The following is a 22204-nucleotide window of genomic DNA, read 5'->3' on the forward strand; positions in this document are numbered from 1 at the left end:
GTCTAGACAGACGAACGAAACTACTGCTTTCACCTTGCCACTGTACTCTCTTTAATTCTAGATTATTCTGTCTCTTATGGTGTGTCTGAGTGTGTGTAGTATGGTGTGTGTCTGAGTGTGTGTCGCACACAAGCATGTTATGCAGAAGCCAACATCCATGTCCTCTTCCATTACTCTTAGTTATTTCTCTGAGGTATGATCTCTCCCTGAGCCTGGAGTTCATTGTTTTGTAGTTCTCTACCCCTCCTCACCCCAGCCCACCCCAGGCTGAGAGCCTTCAAAACCTCAGTGATTCCCCCATCTCCCCACGCCACCCCCACAGTGTTGTTTGTAGTTACTGGTAGTACTGGCAAGCCTTGTTGTGGCATGAATCCAGGAATCCAAACTCAGGTCCTCGCGCTAGCACAGCAAGCGCTGTTAGTCGGTGAACCGTAGCTCCAACTCTTTTCTCTTTTCAGATCTGTATTCTCCGGTACCCTGGAAATAACCTGCTAACGCTGGAACTTACTAGCTTTAAGATTGTGCTACAATGCTGTTTCTAAAGGCTGACCGGAAGGGTCTCTAAGGAAGCTACGAGACGCAGCCTATGACACGTGATGGCTTTGTTCAAGTATAGTGGCTGACAACACAATGCAGGGGCTCCTGGCATCTGGGTTCTCAGCATTCTCCGATCTTCCTGTCTCCCCATTCCTGAGTCTTCCGGAGGTCCTTTTGTCCATTTTGTATAAAGGTTTATCTAAGTTGCATTCCAAGTGTAATTTGAAATTTACACTTAAAAACAAACTTACCAGGATTTGTGGGGAAATTGAGTGGCAGCTTTACCCAGACAGGATATCCGGCTTTCATCTTGCCCACTTTTTTTCTTTCTGGGACCAGACCTGTCTCTAGGCACTGTTTGACCTTAGTTTGATCTTATCAGGTTCTAAAAATTCCACTCCCTTATTTTACGGCTTTGAATCTATCAGTGTAGAACAGCGTGGCCTTGAAACTTCTGATGCTCAGCCTCCACTGAGCATTCTGAGGGCTGGCATTACATTATGCCAGGATTAATGTCCTTCCTGGGGATTGAACCCAGGACTTTATGAATCCTAGGCAATCAATCTACCAAGTGAGTCACATCATCCGTTCCCTTGGTTTTTTTAAGGTAAGGTTTCATATAGTCCAGGCTGGCCTCAAACTCCTGATTCTCTGCTCTTCATTTCCCAAAGGTCAGGATTACAGATGTGTTCTGATTCATTTGAGATGTTTATTCAAGGTTTCTAGAAATGAATTTCCAGGGATCACAGTGAAGCACTGGATTGGCTGTCTTACAGTACAGGCAGTTTTGTCTCCTTCCTGCTGTTCCAACCACAGCCTTCAATGCGCCAGGACAGCTAAAATCGTTTCCGGGGTCTCTCCCGGCAGAGAAGCTGTGTCAGAAAAACCGGAAACCCACACCCCCGCCCTCCCAGAGCTCCCTACTGCGCCTGCGCGTCACTCGGCGGCGGCGCGCTCGCCCGAGGCATTGTGGTTGTTGTAGTCCCTCCGTATCCTAGGCGCCCACCGTCCCGTGACGCCGCCGCGCCTCAGCCCCACCCCGCAGTGTCCCTCCGGGGCCGCCGCGGGGCCTGCGAACCGGGCGCGGCGTCGAGGCCAGTCAGCTGTTTCTCCTTGGGCGAAGGGCGGAAGGCCGAGAAGCCTGGGGCGGAGCTTCGCGCGGAGCGAACGCCCACCCGTCCTACGTGCTCGTTCGCCTCCGTTCGCTGCGCGGCGCGCGAGCCGGGAGTCCCCGCGGCGGGCGGCGGCGGCAGCGGCGGCGGCGTTGGCAGAAGGCGGCGGCGGCGGTGGAGAGGAGCCCGCGGCTGCCGCGGCGATAGCGAAATGGCGGAGACCGTAGCGGACACCCGGCGGCTCATCACCAAGCCGCAGAACCTGAATGACGCCTACGGGCCGCCCAGCAACTTCCTCGAGATCGACGTGAGCAACCCGCAGACCGTGGGGGTCGGCCGGGGCCGCTTCACCACCTACGAGATCAGGGTCAAGGTGAGGTGTCCGCCCCTCTCCCTCTACCCTCGGCTCGAGGCCGCTCGGCCCCGCCGGACCCCGGCGAGCGCGGGACCCCGAGGTGTCAGCGGCCGCCCGGGCCAGACGCCCCTGCAGGGCAGCTAGTCTGCTGGCGGAGGCGTGAGCCTGGGGCTCGCCCTCTCCGCGGACAGTTTGTATGAGAACCTATGCGGCTCTATAGAAGGTGCTGGAAGAGGAGGGCGTGGGTTGAGCTCTGCGAGCCTCTCCAGCAGGCGATCGGGGCTTGACATTTGAGTTGAAGAGATAGATCTTTCGAGAACACTTGTTCTCTGAAAAGAGAGCTAGGTGTGACTGAGGAAAAGGGAGGGGGATGCAAAGTTGAAGCCCTCCCTCTCTCCCTCCCTCTCCCTCTCCTTTTTTCCTGGACGCTTACCAAGATGTAGTCAAGCCAAGCTTAGCTGCTCTTTCCAGGCCTTTCTCAAGCTACAGTGAGTGTCCTGGGTCGTACGCTTGTCTGTGCAGAACTTGATGGGAGTTCACGAGAGCCCGTCAGATTTCTGCGGTAGGGCTGAAGGAAGCGTTAGCAGGGAGGAGATAGATGACCTTACATGCTAGGCTGTCCTCTTGAAGGGACTAGGTGTGTGGACGGCCACCTACCTCCTTATCCAGGACTGCCTGGCAATGGGGAACTCAAATATCTTGCTGTCCTAAGATTTAGCTTTTTCACTTCAACTGAATAGAGGAATAGGCTGAAGTAGAAACGTACACTTAGAATTTCGTAACTAGTGGCTTTTTTGGGCAGTAAGTAATTCAGGTGATTTGAGGAATTGTAAATGAAAGTACTGCTTTGTTTTTTTTTTTTCTCTGTAGATCAGGATTAAAGGGTTTTTGTTTCCACACTTGGAAAAATTTTATTAAATTAATTCATTGCTAAATATTAAGTATTAAAAAGTAATCATGCCGGATAGTGGTGGCACACGCCTTTAACCCCAGCACTTGGGAGGCAGAGGCAGGCGGATTTCTGAGTTCAAGGCCAGCCTGTCTAGGCCTCTAGTTCCAGGACAGCCAGGGCTACACAGAAACCCTGTCATGATCATAAGAGTTTTGGCCTTAGAGGACTCATAAGAAGTTAAGATCACTGTTTGTTTTCTTTTGGTTTGTTTTTGTTTTTTGGATTTGGTTTTTTGAGACAGGGTTTCTCTGTGTAGCCCTGGCTGTCCTGGAACTCACTGTGTAGACCAGGCTGGCCTCAAACTCAGAAATCTGCCTGCCTCTGCCTCCCAGAGTGCTGGGATTACAGGCGTGCACCACCACCGCCAGGCATGATCACTGTTAATGTTAGCGTTTATGTGAAGAAATTTCTTAGTAAAAGTAAGTACTTTTGGTGTGGTGAACAAAATTTGCCATCCTAGTCATTTTTAAGTTGTATGGCCCAGGAGCGCTGTGTATGTTGAGCTTGTGAAACTTAAGAATGGTTCTTAAGGAATTAGTGATCTGAAAAAAAAGTTAATCATCAAACTTTTTTTCCCCTTTGAGATAGCATGAGATAGGATCTCATATGTAAGCCCCTGGGTGGCCCTGATCTTACTTTGTAGCCCAGGTTGGCCCCAACTGCTGGAATTAAAAGTCATGTGTCTCCTTGTCTGTCACATCATCAGACTTTTAAGATACTAAGCTTACTAGCCTGGCCTTTCAAGCTACTCTTTAAACTTTGTAGATGTGTAAAACACGAGGCAAATTAGTATCTTGTTTTCCAAAGACTGCAAAATTCAGGCTCCAGCACACCTAGGGAAATACATTCTTATCCAAGCCTGTTTTAAAAGAGATAATTTTAGGAGCTAGGGAGACTGCTCAGTGGTTAACACTGTACTGCTTTTGCAGAGGATTTGAGTTCAGTTCCCAGCACCCACCTCTAATTGCAGGCCCAGGGCTCCAGTGCCCACTTCTGGTCCCTTTGGCCACTTTGAGACACAATGGCACACAGACATTTACCTACCTTTTTTGTTTGTTTTTAAGGTGACTTTTCAGCTTTGGGGATGATTTTTGTCTTTAATATATGGCCTGTCACAAAAAAAGAACTTCCTCTTTTGCCTTTATTCGCCAGCATGTTTTTCCCTGTGTTGGCATGAAACTTGGTATTCCTGTTTCTGAACTTCCATAGCTAGAGCTTCCTGTCACAGTTGAGTTGGATCCGCCCTCACTTCCTCAACTTACTTAACTACTCAGTGCTTATCTTGCTGAGTACCTCGTTAAGGGATCCTAGTAATGCTTCTCTTTCCTAAAATATGTGAGACCTTCCTTATTACCACAGAGTGAGTATTTGGATATAGCTATTAAGGCCTGGCTATGTACAAAGGAAGCAGTCCTTTTTAAAAGTGATTAGTGAGTTAGAAAAATAAATTGTATACTTACTCTGCTTTTTTTTATTACTATTATAAGGCAGTTGGTTGTATGTTAATGACTTACAATTAGAAATACTGGTACCCAACAATAAAACATAATTGAGATTTTAATGCTTAGAACATGTTAGTTTTTTTTCTCAGTATATAATGTATTGACTGAAAACTCAGGGCACCTTGTAGTGAGACATTGTTCTTGAGCAGCACATGATTTTTGAGAGTAATTATGAGCTTGTGTTAAGGTGGAGTGATCTGGAAGTAGCTCAGGCCTTTAATCCCAGCACTCGAGTGGCAGAGGCAGGCAGATCTCTGAGTTTGATGCCAGGCTGGTCTCTGTAGTTCAGGACAGGAGAGATGGATTTATCATCCCTACTTGTATTTACTGCTATTCTAAACGGCTGATCCTCTCCTTGCTTCTGCTGCTTGCCTTTTGCTATTGTATTTATCATGGAGGAAGCCATTTTATTTTTCAGAGTTCAGGCCCTTAAACTATCTTACAGTTAAACTCTAATTCTAGCTTAGAGAAAAATGTTCAGTTTTACAGGGACTGATTGAAATTGCTCCAATTCACAGAGTAATTTCATCTAGATGGTGCCACTTTACAAGTTTTCCAATCTCCATTTATCTTTTCTCTTTGAGGACAGTGTTTAAGACTATTAGGATCACTTGATTAGTATCTCTCAGCTTCTGAAAATAATTGGCACAGTGTTAATGTTTTTTTAAATTGTCATAATGGGTAGGTGCAGCAGAGAGCACTGTAATGAGGAAGGTCTGGGAAAGCCGAGGGCCCAGATTATTTGGTATATTAAAGAGAAGGCTGAAAAGGAAATTCAGCCATGTTTGAAGTTTGTTAATAGTTTGGGGAATTTTTCGAGTATTTAGTCTCTACTATTGTAGCCAATTGAGATTCTTTCTTGAGGTTTGAGCTAGCCTTGGGTTCAAAAATAAGTACCATTTCCTAGCAGGACGAAGTACCAAAAAATTAAAGTTCTACTTCCTTTCTATGAAGGAAGTCCTTGGTAATCACACCTGCCTCCCAGGACTGTATAATATAGTGAGTGGCACCCAGCACTCTCGAAGTCTGGCCCTTTTCAAATATAAATAACTTCTAAAAAACAGGCCAGCGGGCAACTGCATTTTCTGTGTGCTAGCCTGCCGCTGACTTACTAAGCGGATCACCTTATTGTCAGCGAGACAGCTTGGCATGGAGGCTACCCTCCTTACGGCAAGTCTGATATAAAAAGAAGCCATCTTGTTTAGTACCTAACCAAATAGCCATTTGAAATTTACATTAAAGTTTAAAACTTAATACTGTAACATTGATTGATAGAAGTTTTTTGTTTTTGTTTTATTTTGTTTGTTTTTTTCAAGACAGGGTTTCTTTGTCGCTGACTGCCCTGGAACTCACTCTGTAGACCAGGCTGGCTTTGAACTTAGAAATTCGCCTGTCTCTGCCTCCAAAGTGCTGGGATTAAAGGCATGCGCTACCACTGCCCAGCTGTCTAGGTTTTTCTTTGGGCTCAGTCCTCTGATACTAAATAAAGAAGTATTTTTTTAAAGGGTCAGAATTGTGTGTGTGTGTGTGTGTGTGTGTGTGTGTATTCATTCATTCATTCATTCATTCATTATTTATATTGTGAATTCTGAGGCAGCGTTGCCCTTGGACTCTCTAGCTTTCCATTCCTGTCCCGTCTACATTTCACAGGCCTGCACCACCATGCCTGAATAGTACTTTAGAAAATCAAGTCTTTTTTTTTTTGACAGGATCTCATTTAGCCCTGGCTGGCCTTGAGCTCACAGAGACCCACTTGCCTCTCTCTCCAAGGGACTGGGACTGAAGGCATGTGTCACTATGCCCAACTGAAAACTAGATCATTTTAAAAATACATTTATTTTATCTGTAGGAATGTCTGTGCTTCACATTCATGTTGGGTGCCTTTATGGGTCAGAGATGTTAGATCTCCTGGTGTTGGAGTTCAGATGTTTGTAAAGCACTGTGTGGGTGCTGGGAATTGCACCCAGGTTCTCTGCAAAAGCAGCAAGCGCTTTAAACTCCTGAGCCCAAATCAGGTCATCTTGATGCCAGAGGGCAGATTTCCTTCAGCAGCCTCCCGCCCTCCTGACTTACCCATCCCACGGAGACCGAATGTCCCTTCTGTAGAGATTCTGCTGACCCTGCCTCACTAGCTCTAGCTCCTGTGTGCTTTAGTTGCCTGATTTCATATTGGTGGCTCTCTGTGGTTAAAAGATAAAGACTGCGGTACCCACCCTTGTCCACACAGTACACTGCTCAGCACATAGTGGACACATAGATGCACCCCTGCTCAGGACATTAGCTTGCTGAATGTCCTAACTCTTAGTGGTGAAGCTGGGATTTAAATCTGATAGAGTATATACCTGTTCTACCAATCTCATGCATCCACATCATGTGGAGAGCTTTTGAGCCCCATTAGAGATAGTCTTAACTAGATAAGGTTTGGGCAGTGATAGTTTAACAAGTCTCCCAGCAAGGCAATTTTGACACCAAAGCAGGAATTTTTCTTAGTGTGCACTGTGTTGTCTCCCTGGGGAATACAGGCAGTAGGGAAGACTGAGAAAACACAGCTACGTTTGTTAGAGACCCAGACTGTATTCACCTAAGCCAGGTGGTTTTATCCCTAGGCACATCTGTTTTATAACATGAAAGTAATCAAGAAAAGATGAATACTTGTTTTACAAAAATCTTAGATTTGAGTAGTTTCTGGGTTCCTGTTCCTTACTGAGACTGCTCAAAACACTGAGTGTCATAAAACATGGTAGGTCACACGTGCAGTCCTAGCACTTGGGAGGCCAGAAGGGAGGGTTGATAGGAGTCTGAGGCCAGCTTGGGCCGCACAGTGAGCTCCAGGCAAGCCTGGCCTGTTCAGTGAGACTCAAAAAATAGAAAAGTTTACACCATCCTAAAACAGGACTGGATTTTTATGATCAGTTGTTTGTTTTTTTACAATCAGCCAATAAAAGAACATTTATAAACTATTGTGTGATAAATACGGTATTGGTTAGGTGCTTGACTAGAAGATGAGGAGCCCTGGGAGCTGGGCATATTGGCACACACTTTTATTCCAGCATAGTGACCTGAGATAGCCCTCTGGCAGCCATATAAAAAGCTAGTCCTTATGGCAGTAGGAAGCAAAGATGGAGGAGCCCTAGTGCTTGTAGCCAGCCAGTCCAGCCTAATCTGAGAGGTCTAGAGACTGGTAAGACTCCTGTCTCATGTCCAGATGCATCTGGAGGAAAAGTACTCAAGACTGGCCTCCCGTGTGCCTGGATGCATTCACACACACACACACATGTGCGCGCACGTGCGTGTATGAGGTCCCTCCTCATTGAAGGTAAGGAAAGGTAAAGAGGTAAGTTCAGTTGCAGCTTGGTGCACACCTGGTGAGAATGTGGAGGACATGTGGTGTGAACCCAGGTCTGGCCAGGAGTATGGGTGCAGAAGGTGGGCCAGTAGAAGGACCACCTATGTTTTCTGTACTGCCTGCCAGCATCGTGGTTTATAGCCCTGCCTGGTTATGCTAGGTGGATTCTGACTACTCGATCCATTCCCCAGACTCCTTGTTACTGTCCGACTGGAACATCTCTCTGCCTCTTTGGGCTCCCCACAGATGAGTAGGTTTCCAGTTGTACATGGCAGAGAATGTAGTATGTGTCTTTCTGCACCCAGCTTCACATAATTCCATTTCCATCTGTTTTCCTGCAATGTCACAGTTTAATTCTATACAGCTGAATACAACTCCATTTCCTATAAGTACCGCGTTTCTTTATCTGTTTATCTATTAGTGGACACCAAGGCTGGTTCTGCACACTAGCAGTTGTGCATAGCGCAGCAGTTATTGAGGATGTACAGCTGCCTCTGATTTGCTGACACAGACTCCTTAGACCTAAAGCCTGGTATAGCCCGGTCATATAATTGATGACCCTTCATACTACTGGCTGTCCATGTTCTAACACTCCCACAAACTCTGCCAATTTACTTTTTTTTTTTTTAAAGTGATAGCCATTCTGACTGGGGTGAGATAAAGGTTTTGTGGTTGTTTAGTTTTTGGTTTGTGGGGGTATTGGTGCACACATCCATGGTTTACCTGTAGGTTTCTGAAGATAACTTACAGGAGTCTGTTCTTCTCAACGTTTGGGTCCTGGGGGTTGCAGTGAGGTTGTCAAGTGGGGACAAGTGCTTTTATCAGCCCAGCCATCCATCTGCTGGCCCCAGAGAGAGCGCACTTTAAATTTGTATTCTCCTGGTGGCCAAGGATGTTGAACACTTCCCTCTAAATGTTTTTAGCACTGTACAGCAAACCACTCTCAAACTGCTGGTTTTACTGGTTTATAACAGCAATTTTTTTCCCATCAGTCTCAATTACCTTTGTGGTGTCTCTGTCACATGACTGTTAGCCAAATGACTGACATGTTTGGCATTTGATACTGTCACTTGCCACACAGACATAAGGACCTAAGTTCTGATCTCCACCACCTGCCAAAAAGCTGGGTGTGGTGGCCAGTGTCTTTAACCCCAACACTGAGAGGCAAAGACTGGGAATGCCCCATGGGCTCACTGGGCATTGACTAAAGTGATAAGCTCTAGGTTCAGTGAGAAAACCCTGCTTTAAATTAGATAGAAAACTGACTGAGGGGGCTGGAGAGAGACGGCTCAATGGTTAAGAGCACTGGCTGCTCTTCCACAGCACCCATGCTGGCTCCCAGCTGTCTATCATTCCAGTTCCGGTGGATCTGATGCTCTTCTGCTTTACCAGGCACACAGCGGTGTACAGAAACACATACACAGAAAACACTAATACACATAATTTTTAAAATTTAAGTGATTGAAGAACACATCCCAATGTCAATCCTGGCCACACAATGTCCAGCCTGGCCACACAACAAGCCCATCTTGTACATGCGCATACACTTGGAGTGTACACATTTCAGAAAGAAAAGAAAAAGCTGATGTCCGGCCTGACAGGATGTAAATGGTTATAGAGAGACAAGTCACTTAGGCTCAGTCAGCTGGCCGCCACAGCACAAGCCTGGAACCCTGACTGTTCTGAAGGCTGCTGGCCCAGGTTTCTTGGTCCAAGGACAGTCCAAGCGATGGACAAACATCCTCATGTTAAATACAAACTGGAAAGAAATGAAAAATGAGAGAATTATATAACGCTAAGGCATTTATTTACTGGGGTTGGGATTGTATGCATGTATATGAACCTAAACACACGTGCCTCTGTGTGGCCTGTTAGCTCCACAGGTCAGCATCAACTGACCATAGGTGTTGTGCCTATTTTTTGAAACAAGGTCCCGAAGCTCATAACTTGGTAGACTGTCTGGTCAGCAAGTCCCTGAGATCCTCCTGTTTCAGCCTTGAGTGCTGGGACTCTAAGCACATAGCACGTATTCCTTCTCTGAGTATCCAAACGCAGTTCGTTTTATTGTGTGTGCCTGGCGAACACCTGTGACCCTCTGAACTATCCATCTCCCCAGACCTCCATAAACTTTTTTTTCAATGTGCACAAACAAGCACAATCTTTAACTGTGATGTGATTTCAAGCTTTATTGTCAGGCTTTTGACCCACCAGAAACTAAGCAAGGTTCTAGAATCAGAAGTGTCATTTTTTGCATGCATTAGAAAAGTCCTTTTGCAACTAGTGGCTCTAAGTATCAAAGTACAGAACATAACCTAAAGTTTTTTAGCTAATATGTAACAGCACAATTTTCCTGAGCTTTAGGTAGACTGCAGGATAAAGAAAAACAGTGGTTTTTCATAAGGCCGTGTGAGGGTGAAGTGTATGAAAGGTACTTGCCCCCTGCAAGTATTCATACCCCAAGTTCAGTCTGTAAGTTAAAACTGAAAAGAGAGAACCAAATTCCACTAAATTGTTTTTTGAGTACACATGCACACATCATATGGACATACAAAGAGGTGGCTTGGCTACTGTAGACCAGGCTGACCTCAAACTGCCTGCCTCTGCTTCCCAAGTGCTGAGATTAAAGGTGTGTACCACCATGCCTAGCTTAAGAATTTTTTAATGTCCATACCATGTTAGTGGTACACACTCGCAGTCCCTGCACTCAATAGGGACAGGAGATTCAGTAGTTGATGTCCATTGTTCCGTTAACATCCTGCTGTACATAATGAGTACCAGCCTGTGTAGAGAGAACTTGGCTAAGAAAAGAGGAAAAAGGGAAGCTTTAGGTGTTTAGGCCATCAGTTTTGAATGCACTTAGTTCTCTGGTGAGTTACTTAGGAGTATGTTCTTTGGTCTTCTCTGCTCTGGAATTTTCCTAATACAGTACCCAGCAATCATTTTGATTTGCCAGAGGGTGTTTATTTTTATTTCATGTATTTGAGTATTTGCCCTAATGTATGTCTGTGCACTGTGTGGATACAGTGCCTTCAGAGGCCACAAGAGGGAGTCGGATGCACTGGGACTAGAGTCAGGGCTGATGGTAAGCGGCCATGTGGATGCTAGGAATTGAACCCAGCTCCTCTAGAAGGTCAGCCTCTGAGCAATCTCTCCAGCCCTAGCAATCATTTAAGTTGGGATGTTAGATTCCTACTACCAGATATCCATTTGCCTAGTCTCTCAGAAATTGTTTTTGGCTTGTTCAGTTTGTGCTTATTTGATCATAAGTCATGGTAGCCTCTGAGACGTACAGGACAGCTCTTAATGAAGGAAGCAGGGTGTACTAGAACCTGGCTCTCTGACTTTCGTTGACCTCCAATTTTTTAATTACTTGTCCCTCTGTCTGGTACTTCTATGACAAACTTCACGTGTGGATTGACTTCACATCCCATTCTCTTAAGTGATCTCTTGATAACCTTGTTTGGGCATTTGTTTCTTTTTTGAGACAGGGTTTCTCTGTGTAGCCCTATCAGGCTGTCCTGGAACTCATTCTGTAGATCAGACTGGCCTTGATTGCAGAGATCCACTTGTCTCTGTCTCCCAAGTGCTGGAATTAAAGGCGTGCACCACCACTTATTCTTATGAGTCTGTAATATATACTGCCCACTGTGCAAAAACAGCCTCTGATTAAAGTTAAGAACACTGTCAGTCTATGGGCAAAAAAAAAAAAATAAAAGGAAACAAAACTCTGAAGACAATTTTGACAGAGACCCACCATGTCCATTGTTTCTATTCGTTGTTTATTTTAGGGATTTGCCTGTAAGTCTGTAGTGTGAACCTCGGGAGCAGGATTTTTGTTTTTTCTTTAGGAGGTTTTAAGCCTGGCCTCTTGGGGGTCACCCCTGGATCATCTTACACCACTGATTAGCCACTGGTCAAAGGTTATACATAAACCCATAAAAAGCTAGAAAACTTAGGCCTTTGGAAGAGATGAGTGTGTAGGTGGGGAATGTACTCAAGCTTCAGGCAGTTTATGACTTTGTCCTAGCAAGAGTCTCCTGTTTGTTTCTGTCCTTTATCTGTGGAAGGCGTCCCATTCAGCTGTAGCTCTGTAGATAGCCAGTCTTCTAACTCCCAGTGTCTCTCCTGCTTGTAGTTTTATGCAAGTGCACTCAGCCTTTCAAGCCAAGGGAAGATAGACACTCTTGGGGCTGTTATCCAGGCTCCTCACGGCTCTTATCCAGGCTCCTCATGGCTGTTTCCCTCTGTTCGTCAGGTCTCTCAGGTCTCTCCGTTTGTTGCTTACCTTAGAAGTGCAGTCTTGGTTTCCTGCAGTATTGGCCTCCCCAATTTTCAGTTCTCAAGAATGCTTTTTTTTTCTTTTTAGTAATAAACCTACAAATACAACTTCATTATTTTCTCTATCATTGCTGGGTTCAAGTTGGAGCTAGTATGATAGTTACAGTCTTGGTCCAAAATACATCCTTCCACTCTTCTTGCCTGTAGCTCAGTAGCACATTGTTGGAACAGCAATGTGGGTGGGGGTTGGGGGCAGCTGTTCCTTCTTCTACAACTTTTACATCAGAGTTCCAGAAATTGAACTCAGCTCCTCAGGCTTGAGTTGCAAGTGCTGTCACCCACTGAGTCGTCTTGTCAGGCATGTTTTATTCTTTTTTTGTTGTTGTTGTTTTTTTTGTTTTTTTGGGGGGGGTTTTTTGGTTTTTTTTGAGACAGGGTTTCTCTGTGTAGCCCTGGCTGTCCTGGAACTCACTGTAGACCAGGCTGGCCTTGAACTCAGAAATCCACCTGCCTCTGCCTCCCAGAGTGCTGGGATTACAGGCGTGCACCACCATCGCCCAGTGGTTTATTCTTTTATATAAACAAATCCAATTTCTCTGGCTCAGTTTATTAAAGAGAAACTTATTTTCCTTTGTATCTTTTTTGTTCTTTGTCAAAATTACTTGACCATATTTTTCTGTGTCTATTTATTTACTAGACTTTCCCCTTTCTCTTTTTTCATTTTTTAAAAAGATAAGTATTTATTCGTGTGCATGTGCGCGTGCGCCTGAGCTGGAACATAAATGTGGAGGTCAGAGGACAACCTACTGAATCAGTTCTCTCCCATCATGTGACTTTTGAGGATCACTCTCCTGTGATCAGTTTTGTCAGCAAGGGCCTATACCCACTGGGTTATCTGGTTAGCCCATACCATTTCATTACTTTTAAGTCAGAAAATGTAATGCCTCAAACTTTTTCCTTTTTCAAAATTATATTAGCTGTCCAAAGCCTTTTGGTTCCCTAAGAGTTTTAAGATTGTTGAATAGAGCCACTTAACTAATAGTCTTTCTCCATTTTTACATCCTAGATAAACTCCTGGTGGTTTTTGCATACCATTCCCAGTTCATATTTCTTATTGTGTTCTGAATCTTTTTTTAAAAAAAATATTATTATATGTAAATGCACTATAGCTGTCTTCAGACACACCAGAAGAGGGCATCAGATCTCATTATAGATGATTGTGATCCACCATGTAGTTGCTGGGATTTGAACTCGGGACCTCTAGAAGAGCAGTCTTAGCCGCTGAGCCATTTCTCCAACCCTGTGTTCTGGATCTTTATCCAAGGCAACATGTTCATATTTACCTTAGCTACATCAAAACCGATTTATGTTGAGACTTGTGAGTTTTGCCTTAATTCACGTTAGTCTTGGCTATAGTTCTCCACTCTGGCTCTACCCTAGGACTTCTTTCAAATGCTGATGGCTAGGTTCTGCCTGGGGTACTTTGAATTTCAGAGTGCACTTTGTCACCTGTTGGCTTCTGCACAGGTGGTGCAGGCCTGATGGCGGGAGTGTGTCCCTTGGAGTAAGCGTTGAGGTTCAAGCTTCAGACAGCGCTATGGTTGCGGTGCTTGTGGTTGGAGATGTGAGCATTCTCTTTGCACACACCTTTACTTCCAGCTCTCGAGAGCCAGAGGCAGAGCTCTGTGAGCGTGGTCCATACAGAAAGACCCTGTCTCAAAACTGAAAAGGGAGCAAAAAAGATGTGCGCACCCAGATTCCTGCTCCCGTTGTCTTCCTGCTGTTGATGTGACCCCTTCCTGCCATGACACACATGTCTTACCCTCTTAAGCCTAAGCCCAAATAAACTATTCCATACATTGCTTTTAGTCATTGTGTTTATCACAGCAACAGAAAAGTTACTGACTACTGCACTACCTACCCTAGACCATTTGGGTGCGCTATTTTAGGTGGTAGTTATTTCTAGGTGTAATTCTTAGGATTAGGCAAGTTGGGAAGATACATACTAAATACAAATTTGCAAATATAAAATGTGCAAAAATGTTAGATTAGTAACATATATTCATTTTTAGGTCTATTTCTTCTACCATGAGTATGTAGAATTATGTTAGTGTAAATTTGTACATGATTTTCCTTTATATTGGAATTCTTATACATTTCTGTTAAAAGTTGTTCATTTAAAAAACCTTTCATGTTCTTGGCAGTTCATAAATGAAGGCTGTGAACAAAGTGGGAAGAATACATAGAGTTAGTTGGTTTATACATTAAATTACTTTAAATAACTCTTTGTTGTCCTTTTTGGAAATTATACCATAAAGCGTTCTTCCTTACAATAATGAGGAATTGTATCATCAGAGGGCCACGTCCTTAGTTTTTAAAAAGGATGAAACTAAATACCTTGGCGTAATCACGATCTCCATTTCAAAGGTTCTTCAGACTAAAAGCTTATTCTTCATTTAAGTGACTTCTGTCCAGCCATATTCAGGAGTTCATCTAGGTTATAAACCATATCTCTGCTTACTCATGCTGTTCCGGATTGGGTGAAGTAAGCATCAGAAGTACTGGAGAGGCGATAGCGGCCTGCAGTTTATCCTTTATCTCTAGATGCAGACACTTGAAGGAACGCAGCTGCTGAACGTGAGCCGGGGTGGGCATCGCTTACACCCCTCAGGGTTGGTGAATAGAGTGTGGTCTATCGAGTGTACTTTTGATCTTGTTGCCAGTCTTTTTTCAAATGCACACGTGACACTGTCTGAAGAAATATTAGAAACACCTAGTAAACATTTCTCTCCTATCTGTTGTTAAGCTATATTCAGTTGATTGCATTTTAAAGCTTGGTTTTCTGCCTGGTATCAGTGCTAATCGGGTTACATATAGGGTCTGTGTGAGCCATGACTGTCATAGGTCAGCCGGTGTAAGTGTCTAAGACTAATGGCAGACCCACTAACTGTGCCTAGACTTGAAGGGGGTGCTTGTTTAGAGCGCTGTACAAATTTCTGTTGTTTTTAAAGCTTCAGAAATTTGTCCTCACACTGTCCGTGTAGAGTCCTGATGGTCTTACCCATGTGATTAATAGTACAGTTCTGGAAGAGGGGGAAAAAAGCCGATTTCAATTTTTTTATAAGTAGCAAATTAAGAGTACAGGTTACAGATCTTTCCTCACATTGCTGCGTTTTGCTTCTGGTGTTAAAGTGCATTAACAGGAGTAAGGTGGTGCTATACTTCTGGGTTTTGTTCTTTTCTAGTTTTTCTTTTTGGTTTTTGAGACAAGTCATAGGTAACCCATGCTGATGTATCTGATACTTGCTGTGTGTCTGAGGATCACCCTGAACTTTCTCCCCTGCTCTGGGATTGTAGGAATGCACTATCAGGCCTACTTATTTTTTCTAGTTTCTTTGTGTTCCATGATTTTTGTAACGTAGTCTTTGTCATGAGCTTAGAAGAGTTCGGTCATTAATTGTAAATGACTAGGAAGAGTGACACATAAGAACCGTGCCCATCACCCTGGGGTTTCCTTTGCACAGAGGCAGATATTCTGTCCTTTTTACTGCCAACTCATCTATGAGACCTCTTCATGTTATGTGTGCTGAATCAACAGATTGTGACCATAAAAAAAACATAATCTGTTTATTTGCACGGTATTTGGCAGGGAATGGCTCCTTTCTGCAGTTAAAAAAAAAAAAAACTAGTCTCTGTTTTAGTGATAAAATCAGGCCCACGGATTTGGTGGTGTAGTTAGCAAAACCCATGCTTAGTGTTCAGGGCCGGTGTTCAGTCCTAAGTACTGATAAAAAGAAATTTTAGGCAATTTCACCCAAATACATGAATTCCCAAGAAGCAGAATTTGTTTTGTCCTCTTACAGTTTTGTAAGTCTTGAACTAAATAAAGGACAGGTGTTGGAGGAGGGGGAGAGATGCTTGAAAGAGGGAACGAGAAGACTGGGTGACCAGATGGGTGATCTACTGCTTTCCTAGATGTGTTCAGCCTGGGCTCAAGCCCCAGCTCTGGGAGGAGAAAAGGAGGCAGAGGTGGGGGGATTAAGGAGACTGAATAACAGTGTTAACTACGTTGGAGAAATCTGCCAAGACTGTCTTGGTTCACAAGATATTGTGAACCAAGCACCCTTCTGAGCACATCAAGTGGGGCCCTTAGAAAGCATCGGTGTCCCTGCCAAAACGCATGGCCTGGGACGAAGCCAACCATAGGTTATTGCTCAAGTGGCTGCCCCTGAGCCTTTGGGTTCTTAGTAAGGAGGGCTGGAGTGAAATCCCAGCAGTTAGCACATAGCTCCTGCAGAGGGCCTCTGCGTATGGATCCCAGCACTCGGGGCAGCTTAGACGTGGCTCTGACTCAGGTGCAAGGGCTCCAGCAGCTCCTGCACACTTGTGCATGGACATGGACACACATGCATGTCCATTACATTAAAAGGGGTTTTGGTGGTTGCTTTTTCGGTTTTCAAGACAGGGTTTCTCTGTGTAGTCCTGGCTGTTCTGGAACTCACTCTGTAGACTAGGCTCACCTTGAACTCACAGAGATCTACCTGCCTCTGCCTCTGGAGGGCTGGGATTAAAGGCCTGTGCCACTGCTGCTCATCCAACAGTACAAGTTTTTAATCTTATAGTGTAAAGGTCTGAAGGTGTAGTTCAAACTCATTTTGTAGCCCAGGTTTGCCCATAACCCATTATTCCAGCCTCCTGAGTGCTGGGGTTACAGACATAAGTTACCAAACCCATATCCCCTATACTTAATTTTTCAAACCATTATTTTTACTTTTATGATTATGAATGTTAAGCCTATATGTATGAGTTTGCATGTAGTGCCTGTGGAGGCCAGACTATAACGTTGGAGCCCCTGCAACAAGTTACAGACAGTTGTAGTCTTCCATGTTGGTGCTGGGACTCTAACATGGGTTCTCTTGAGTGGCCTGGGCTCTTAACCACCAAGCCATTGCTCTGGCCCCAAATTCTTAAGTATTTTAATACATATCTGCAGTGACAATTCTGGAATTCTGGTTTCTTTTGAAAAAAACAAATATTATAAGAATGTGTTTTTCTTTTAGTCCCAGGTGTGGGGATTTGGGGCTGCTTGGAACTGACTGCAACAGCAGCAGCAAACACATTTTTTCATGTTTATCATAATTCAGTACCCTACTGTGGTAAACAGTCTCGGCCAGCTTAAAGGAAGAAAGAAGGCGCAGCTACAGTTACAGCTGTTCCTTAGTAAGCTACTCAGCACATGAACTCCAGTGGTCTTTTCCTCTCACCCGTATACAGACTCAAAGGCCAACTCTTATAACTTATAACTTTGTGGGAATTACTTCCTTTTAGGTTATTACAAAAGACTTGTAAAATATGCTGCTAACTTAGAGAAAATAGAGGGAAACAGTATACAAGGTATTGAATTATACTGTAACTTTGTTTTATTTTGTTGTCTGTTCCCATTTACAGTCTTTTAAAATGTACAAGTAAGCCAAGTAAAACAAAGATTAACAGGCTGCCTTCGCCTGCCCCTCCAGACCCTCCTCCCAAGCCCTGAGCTACATCATCTCTTCCTACCAATACTCTATTCAAAGACACATTGGGACGGAGCAGGTGGCTCCGTGGATGACGTGCTTGCTGTAGAGGGTGGGCACCTACTTACGAGCCGTCCATGGCATGGCGGTGCACCCTGTAACCCCAGCACTGACTGCACAGCAGCAAGCAGATCCTGGAACTGCTCTGGCTCCAGTTCAGCCGGGCAGAACTCTCCAGACCGCAGCAAAAGCTTGTCTCAGTAAATTACATTTTCATTTGCGTGTGTGCCCATGCATGTGGCATGCACCTGTGTGCTCACATGTGTACACGTGTGGAGATGAGACAGCAGCCTGTGGGACTCAGTTCTCTTCTCCATCCACCATGTGGGTCCCAGGAATCATCATCAGGTCACCAGGCTTGGCTGGCAGCAGCTGCCCCGCCTGATAAACCATCTTGTCAGTCCATCTTTTTGTTGTTTTTTATTTTACCTGGTTCTTAAAAATTGCACGTGTTAAGGTAAAATGTGTGTTGTGCACCTGTAAGCTTATTTCTCACGAGGCTGCTGCAGAAATATCAGAATTTAGGGCCATCTCAAGGCTACAGAGTGGTTTGAGGCTAGCCCAGACTAAGGAGGGAACATCTGTCTCAAAACAAAAATGCTTACATAATGATATATCATCAGCTGAATATGATGTTTGGATATTCGTTAGAATGAGGGCTAAATAGATCTGAAACATACTTTTTTTTTTTAAATTAAAGCATTCAAAATAATTTTGCACAGCTCTCTGAAGTGTTAGAATCTGTACGTAGTTCACTGTGCAGTGTTCGCTGAGCCGCTCCCCTGCCTGTTCCTGATGAGGTGTCTTCATTCATCCCACATCCTACAACGGATTGTTGTCATTTGTGGCCACGCCAGGCCTAGCTTTCCTTTAGAGAGACGCTTTCTCATCAGAGAGACTGCTAGTCAGAGTCCCCCAGGCATCTGGAGCACCCGCACTCTTTCAGAAGCCTGCCGTTTGGTTCTCAGCACCCACACTGTGCAGCTCACAGCTAACTGCCCACGATCTAGGGATCCAGTGCCCCCTGGCCTTTGGGGGGGGGGTGTGCACGCTCACACAAATACACACACACACACACACACACACACAAAGAGAAAAAAAATCTTTTAAAAAAAATGCCAGCACTGACAGCTCTGAGGGGAGACTTTGGGTCCTCTGGGGCTAGACACAGGGCTAGCCTGGGCTATATACAGTGAGTCCCTGTCACAGTGTCATTGTCCTGGTCAGATTGCTCAGTTTCCTGCTTTTGTTTATTTTTCTCCCTTTAAATAAGGCTGGTTTAATATGGGGGTGCCCCTGGGAGGGGTACTGAGGTCAGGCTTAGGGCTTCGCATGTGTAGGCAGGGCTCCATTGATGAACTAAGCTCCACGTCCTGTGTGTGGTGTTTTAACCACACACAGTCAAATTTCTATATCATTTCTATTTTCCTTGTTGTTTCATGAGCTCATGAGGGATTGGCCTGCATTTTATTCATGACTCCATATTTAGCACTGTTGTCTTATAGATGCTTGGGAAATAATAGTCTGCCAATGTTAGGAGGTGGGGGAATGAATATCTAGCCTCAGACCCTTTTTATAAGCATTAAATAAGTTGGAAGTGGCCAAACAAGAATTCATAATCAAATAGTGGCAGCTCAGTAGTTCAAACAAAAGCATGGTGGTTCTTTTTCTTTTGATCAGGGAAGTTGAAATGATCAAGACAACTTCTTTTTTAGACTTATAAAATAAAATGTGTATGGGGTTTGGCGCGCGCGCGCGCATGTGTGTGTGGTGTGTGTGTATGTGTGGTGTGTGTGATGTGTGTAATGTGTGTGTTATTGTCCACAGAGGTCAGAAGAGGACTTTGGGTCCTCTGGAGCCGGACTTATAGATAGTTGTGAGCCACCACGTGGGTGCTGGAGACCAAATTTGGGTCCTCTGGAAGAGTAACCAGAGCTTCTAAATGTTAACTAAGCCTCAGGAAAACTTTATTCTTGAGACATATAGCCCAGGCTGGCCTCAAACTTACGTAGCTGAGGGTGACTTTTTGATCCTCATACCTAATGCTGGGCTTGCTAGCTGCCCCTGAAATTAATTAGGAAAAACATTGACAGACACCCGCAGTCAAACTTGGTGTTCTACTAGAAAGCAATAACCTGGTTGTGGTTTGTTCTTACAGTGCTGGAGGGTCTCTGCATACTGGGCAAGGGCTCTCTGTCACTAGTCAGTCACACCCTAAGCCCAGAGTTTCCTGCTAGACCTTGTCAGAACTCCAGTGTAGCACTTGTACAAAAAGAGAAATTATAGCCAGCTGAGTAAACCTTAAAGATCCCTTTTCAAATATAAAAAGTACTAGCTAATTAATATAGAAGGGAAGAGACTTTGCCCTCACTCCTCACTCAGTTAGAGAGAATCAGATGTAATCATGATTGTGTCAAAAGTTCAAAAGGGAAAATGGGAGGAAAAGTGAGCCGAGCTGGCTCTGTTCCCTCAGCGTTGCACCCGTAAGCGTGATATGTTGTTTGAGAGATTAACTTTACAGACTTCCGTACCCAGAAGTATGAAAATTCTTGGGGACCCCTTTCACAGGCTTGATCTCAACATACTGAATAAAGAGAGCAGTTAATCCCTTTTGTAAAGTAATTCGAGAGGAGGGAATTCAGAATGTGAAATCTCACCTGCAGAAAACACTCAGCTCTGTAAAGACCTTTCTATCTGTAGACACTTACAAAGACTTAATATTTTAATGCGGAAGGGTGAGCCTGGTTAAAAAGCCAATGGGTGAAATTAGAGAGAAATAATCCAGTGCTTTCTTTCTGGGAATTATCATCCTGCTCTCCAGGGGACCTGATTTTTTTTTCCTTCTGAGGAATGAGAACGCTCCTCTGTACAGCAAGTTTGACTTTAGTATAATAAGAGTCTTGTTAGGTGCAATTTTGCTCCTAGTCATTAATACAATGAACAAATGTTGTGGTTACCTGGGAAAGAAAACTCAAGTGCTTTTAAACCTCTTGTGAGATCTGGTTTCATGCCTGAAACCTATACACTGTTATGCCCAGTAGCATCTGTAGAAGGCTCCAAGCTTTAAGCTGTACAACATGGAAGTTAATACACTTTGGAAAAAATTGACACCACTACAGTCTGAACTCAAGGTCCTGAATAGAAGGCGTTCTTCTGTTTACTGGCGGCATTAGGGTAAGCTAGTAAGTAGAATGTTCACAGCTATGGACGCTACAGCCATGGATGCTTCTGCACGGTGCCTTGGTCTACACAGCAGGAAACCCTTGCCTCCAGGTTTCTCTCAGGTTTATTTTCTTTCTTTCTTTCTTTCTTTCTTTCTTTCTTTCTTTCTTTCTTTCTTTCTTTCTTTCTTTCTTCCTTCCTTCCTTCCTTCCTTCCTTCCTTCCTTCCTTCCTTTCTTTATTTATTTTTGATTCTCCGCTATAAAACAGGTTTCAGGTCCCCAAGTGCAATACTGAATTAAGAATAAAATTCACCCAAGAGGATTCATAGGATTAAGTGGAATTTTAATAGAGCTCGGCATTTGCTGCAAAAATAATTTCTGAACTCTATGGTAAACTTTGTGACAGGGTATCTGGCTTTGCACTTGATATTCCTCGTTGCCTCCAGAGTACACGGATTATAAGTCTTATATGCATATTAAAATATTTTCTTCGGCTAATATTTTAAACTATGAGTCATTTCTAATGAAGTTAGTGGTTTTTCTTTTTTTCTGTCAGTGATTGAATCTAGGGCCTTGGCTTTCTAGTTAAGCACTTTACTACCTAATTGTACCCGCCCCCCCCCCCCCAAGCCAATTCTTGTTTGTATGTTTCTTAACATGTATTTATTTGTGTGTGAAGGCATGGACATGCCACAGTGCCATGTGGAAGTCAGGACAGCTTGCAGTATTAGTTCTTGCCTCTACCACGGGAGTTCCAGGGATGGAAGTTATGTTGATGGAAAGTGCACCTTTACCTGCCTACCCTGGCTGTACTGAGCCTCGTTACTGGATCAGGAATGGTGGTGCACGGCTTTAATCTCTGTGCTCTTAGGAGGCAGAGACAGAAGATATCTGTGAGTTCAGGGTCAACCTGGTCTGCATAGTGAGTTCCAGGTTAGCCAGGGCTACACAGAGAGGCCTTGTCTCGGCGTCCTTCCATACCCACCCACTCCCCCAAAGTTGGCAGAAATAGCAACAAGCAGCCTTTAGTCCAAAAAAATGTGTTGCATTTTGACTAACCACCAAATACTCAGCATCATGGTGTCAGGTCTTTTTTTGTTTGGTTTTGGTTTTGGTTTTTGGCTTTTCGAGACAGGGTTTCTCAGTGTCAGCCCTGACTGTCCTGTAACTCAACTCTGTAGACCAGGCTGGCCTCAAACTCAGCAGTCCGCCTGCTTCTGCCTTCCAAGTACTGGGATTAAAGGCTTGCACCACCACTGCCTGGCATAGTCTCAGTTCTTTGTTTGTTTCAAGACAAGGTTTCTCTGTGTAGCCCTGGCTGTCCTGGAACTCACACTGTAGACCAGGCTGGCCTCGAACTCAGAAATCCGCCTGCTTCTGCCCTCC

At 44.4% G+C, this 22204-nt stretch overlaps 1 protein-coding gene across 2 annotated transcripts in view; it reads left to right on the plus strand.

Annotated features, from left to right (window-relative positions):
* Window positions 1-1546: 1546 nt before the first annotated feature.
* Snx3 (sorting nexin 3) overlaps window positions 1547-22204 on the plus strand; it is a 31885-nt gene continuing 11227 nt past the window's right edge. Inside the window, exon 1 of one of the 2 annotated variants that reach the window (XM_052163668.1) lies at window positions 1547-2022. In XM_052163668.1, the coding sequence (XP_052019628.1) occupies window positions 1861-2022 (162 nt within the window). In that variant the 5' untranslated portion in view covers window positions 1547-1860. The remainder of the gene's footprint in view (window positions 2023-22204) is intronic. The other variant, XM_052163667.1, reaches the window with a different exon arrangement.

Source organism: Apodemus sylvaticus, chromosome 19 (genome assembly GCF_947179515.1).
Source record: "Apodemus sylvaticus chromosome 19, mApoSyl1.1, whole genome shotgun sequence".
Lineage (NCBI taxonomy): Eukaryota > Metazoa > Chordata > Mammalia > Rodentia > Muridae > Apodemus > Apodemus sylvaticus.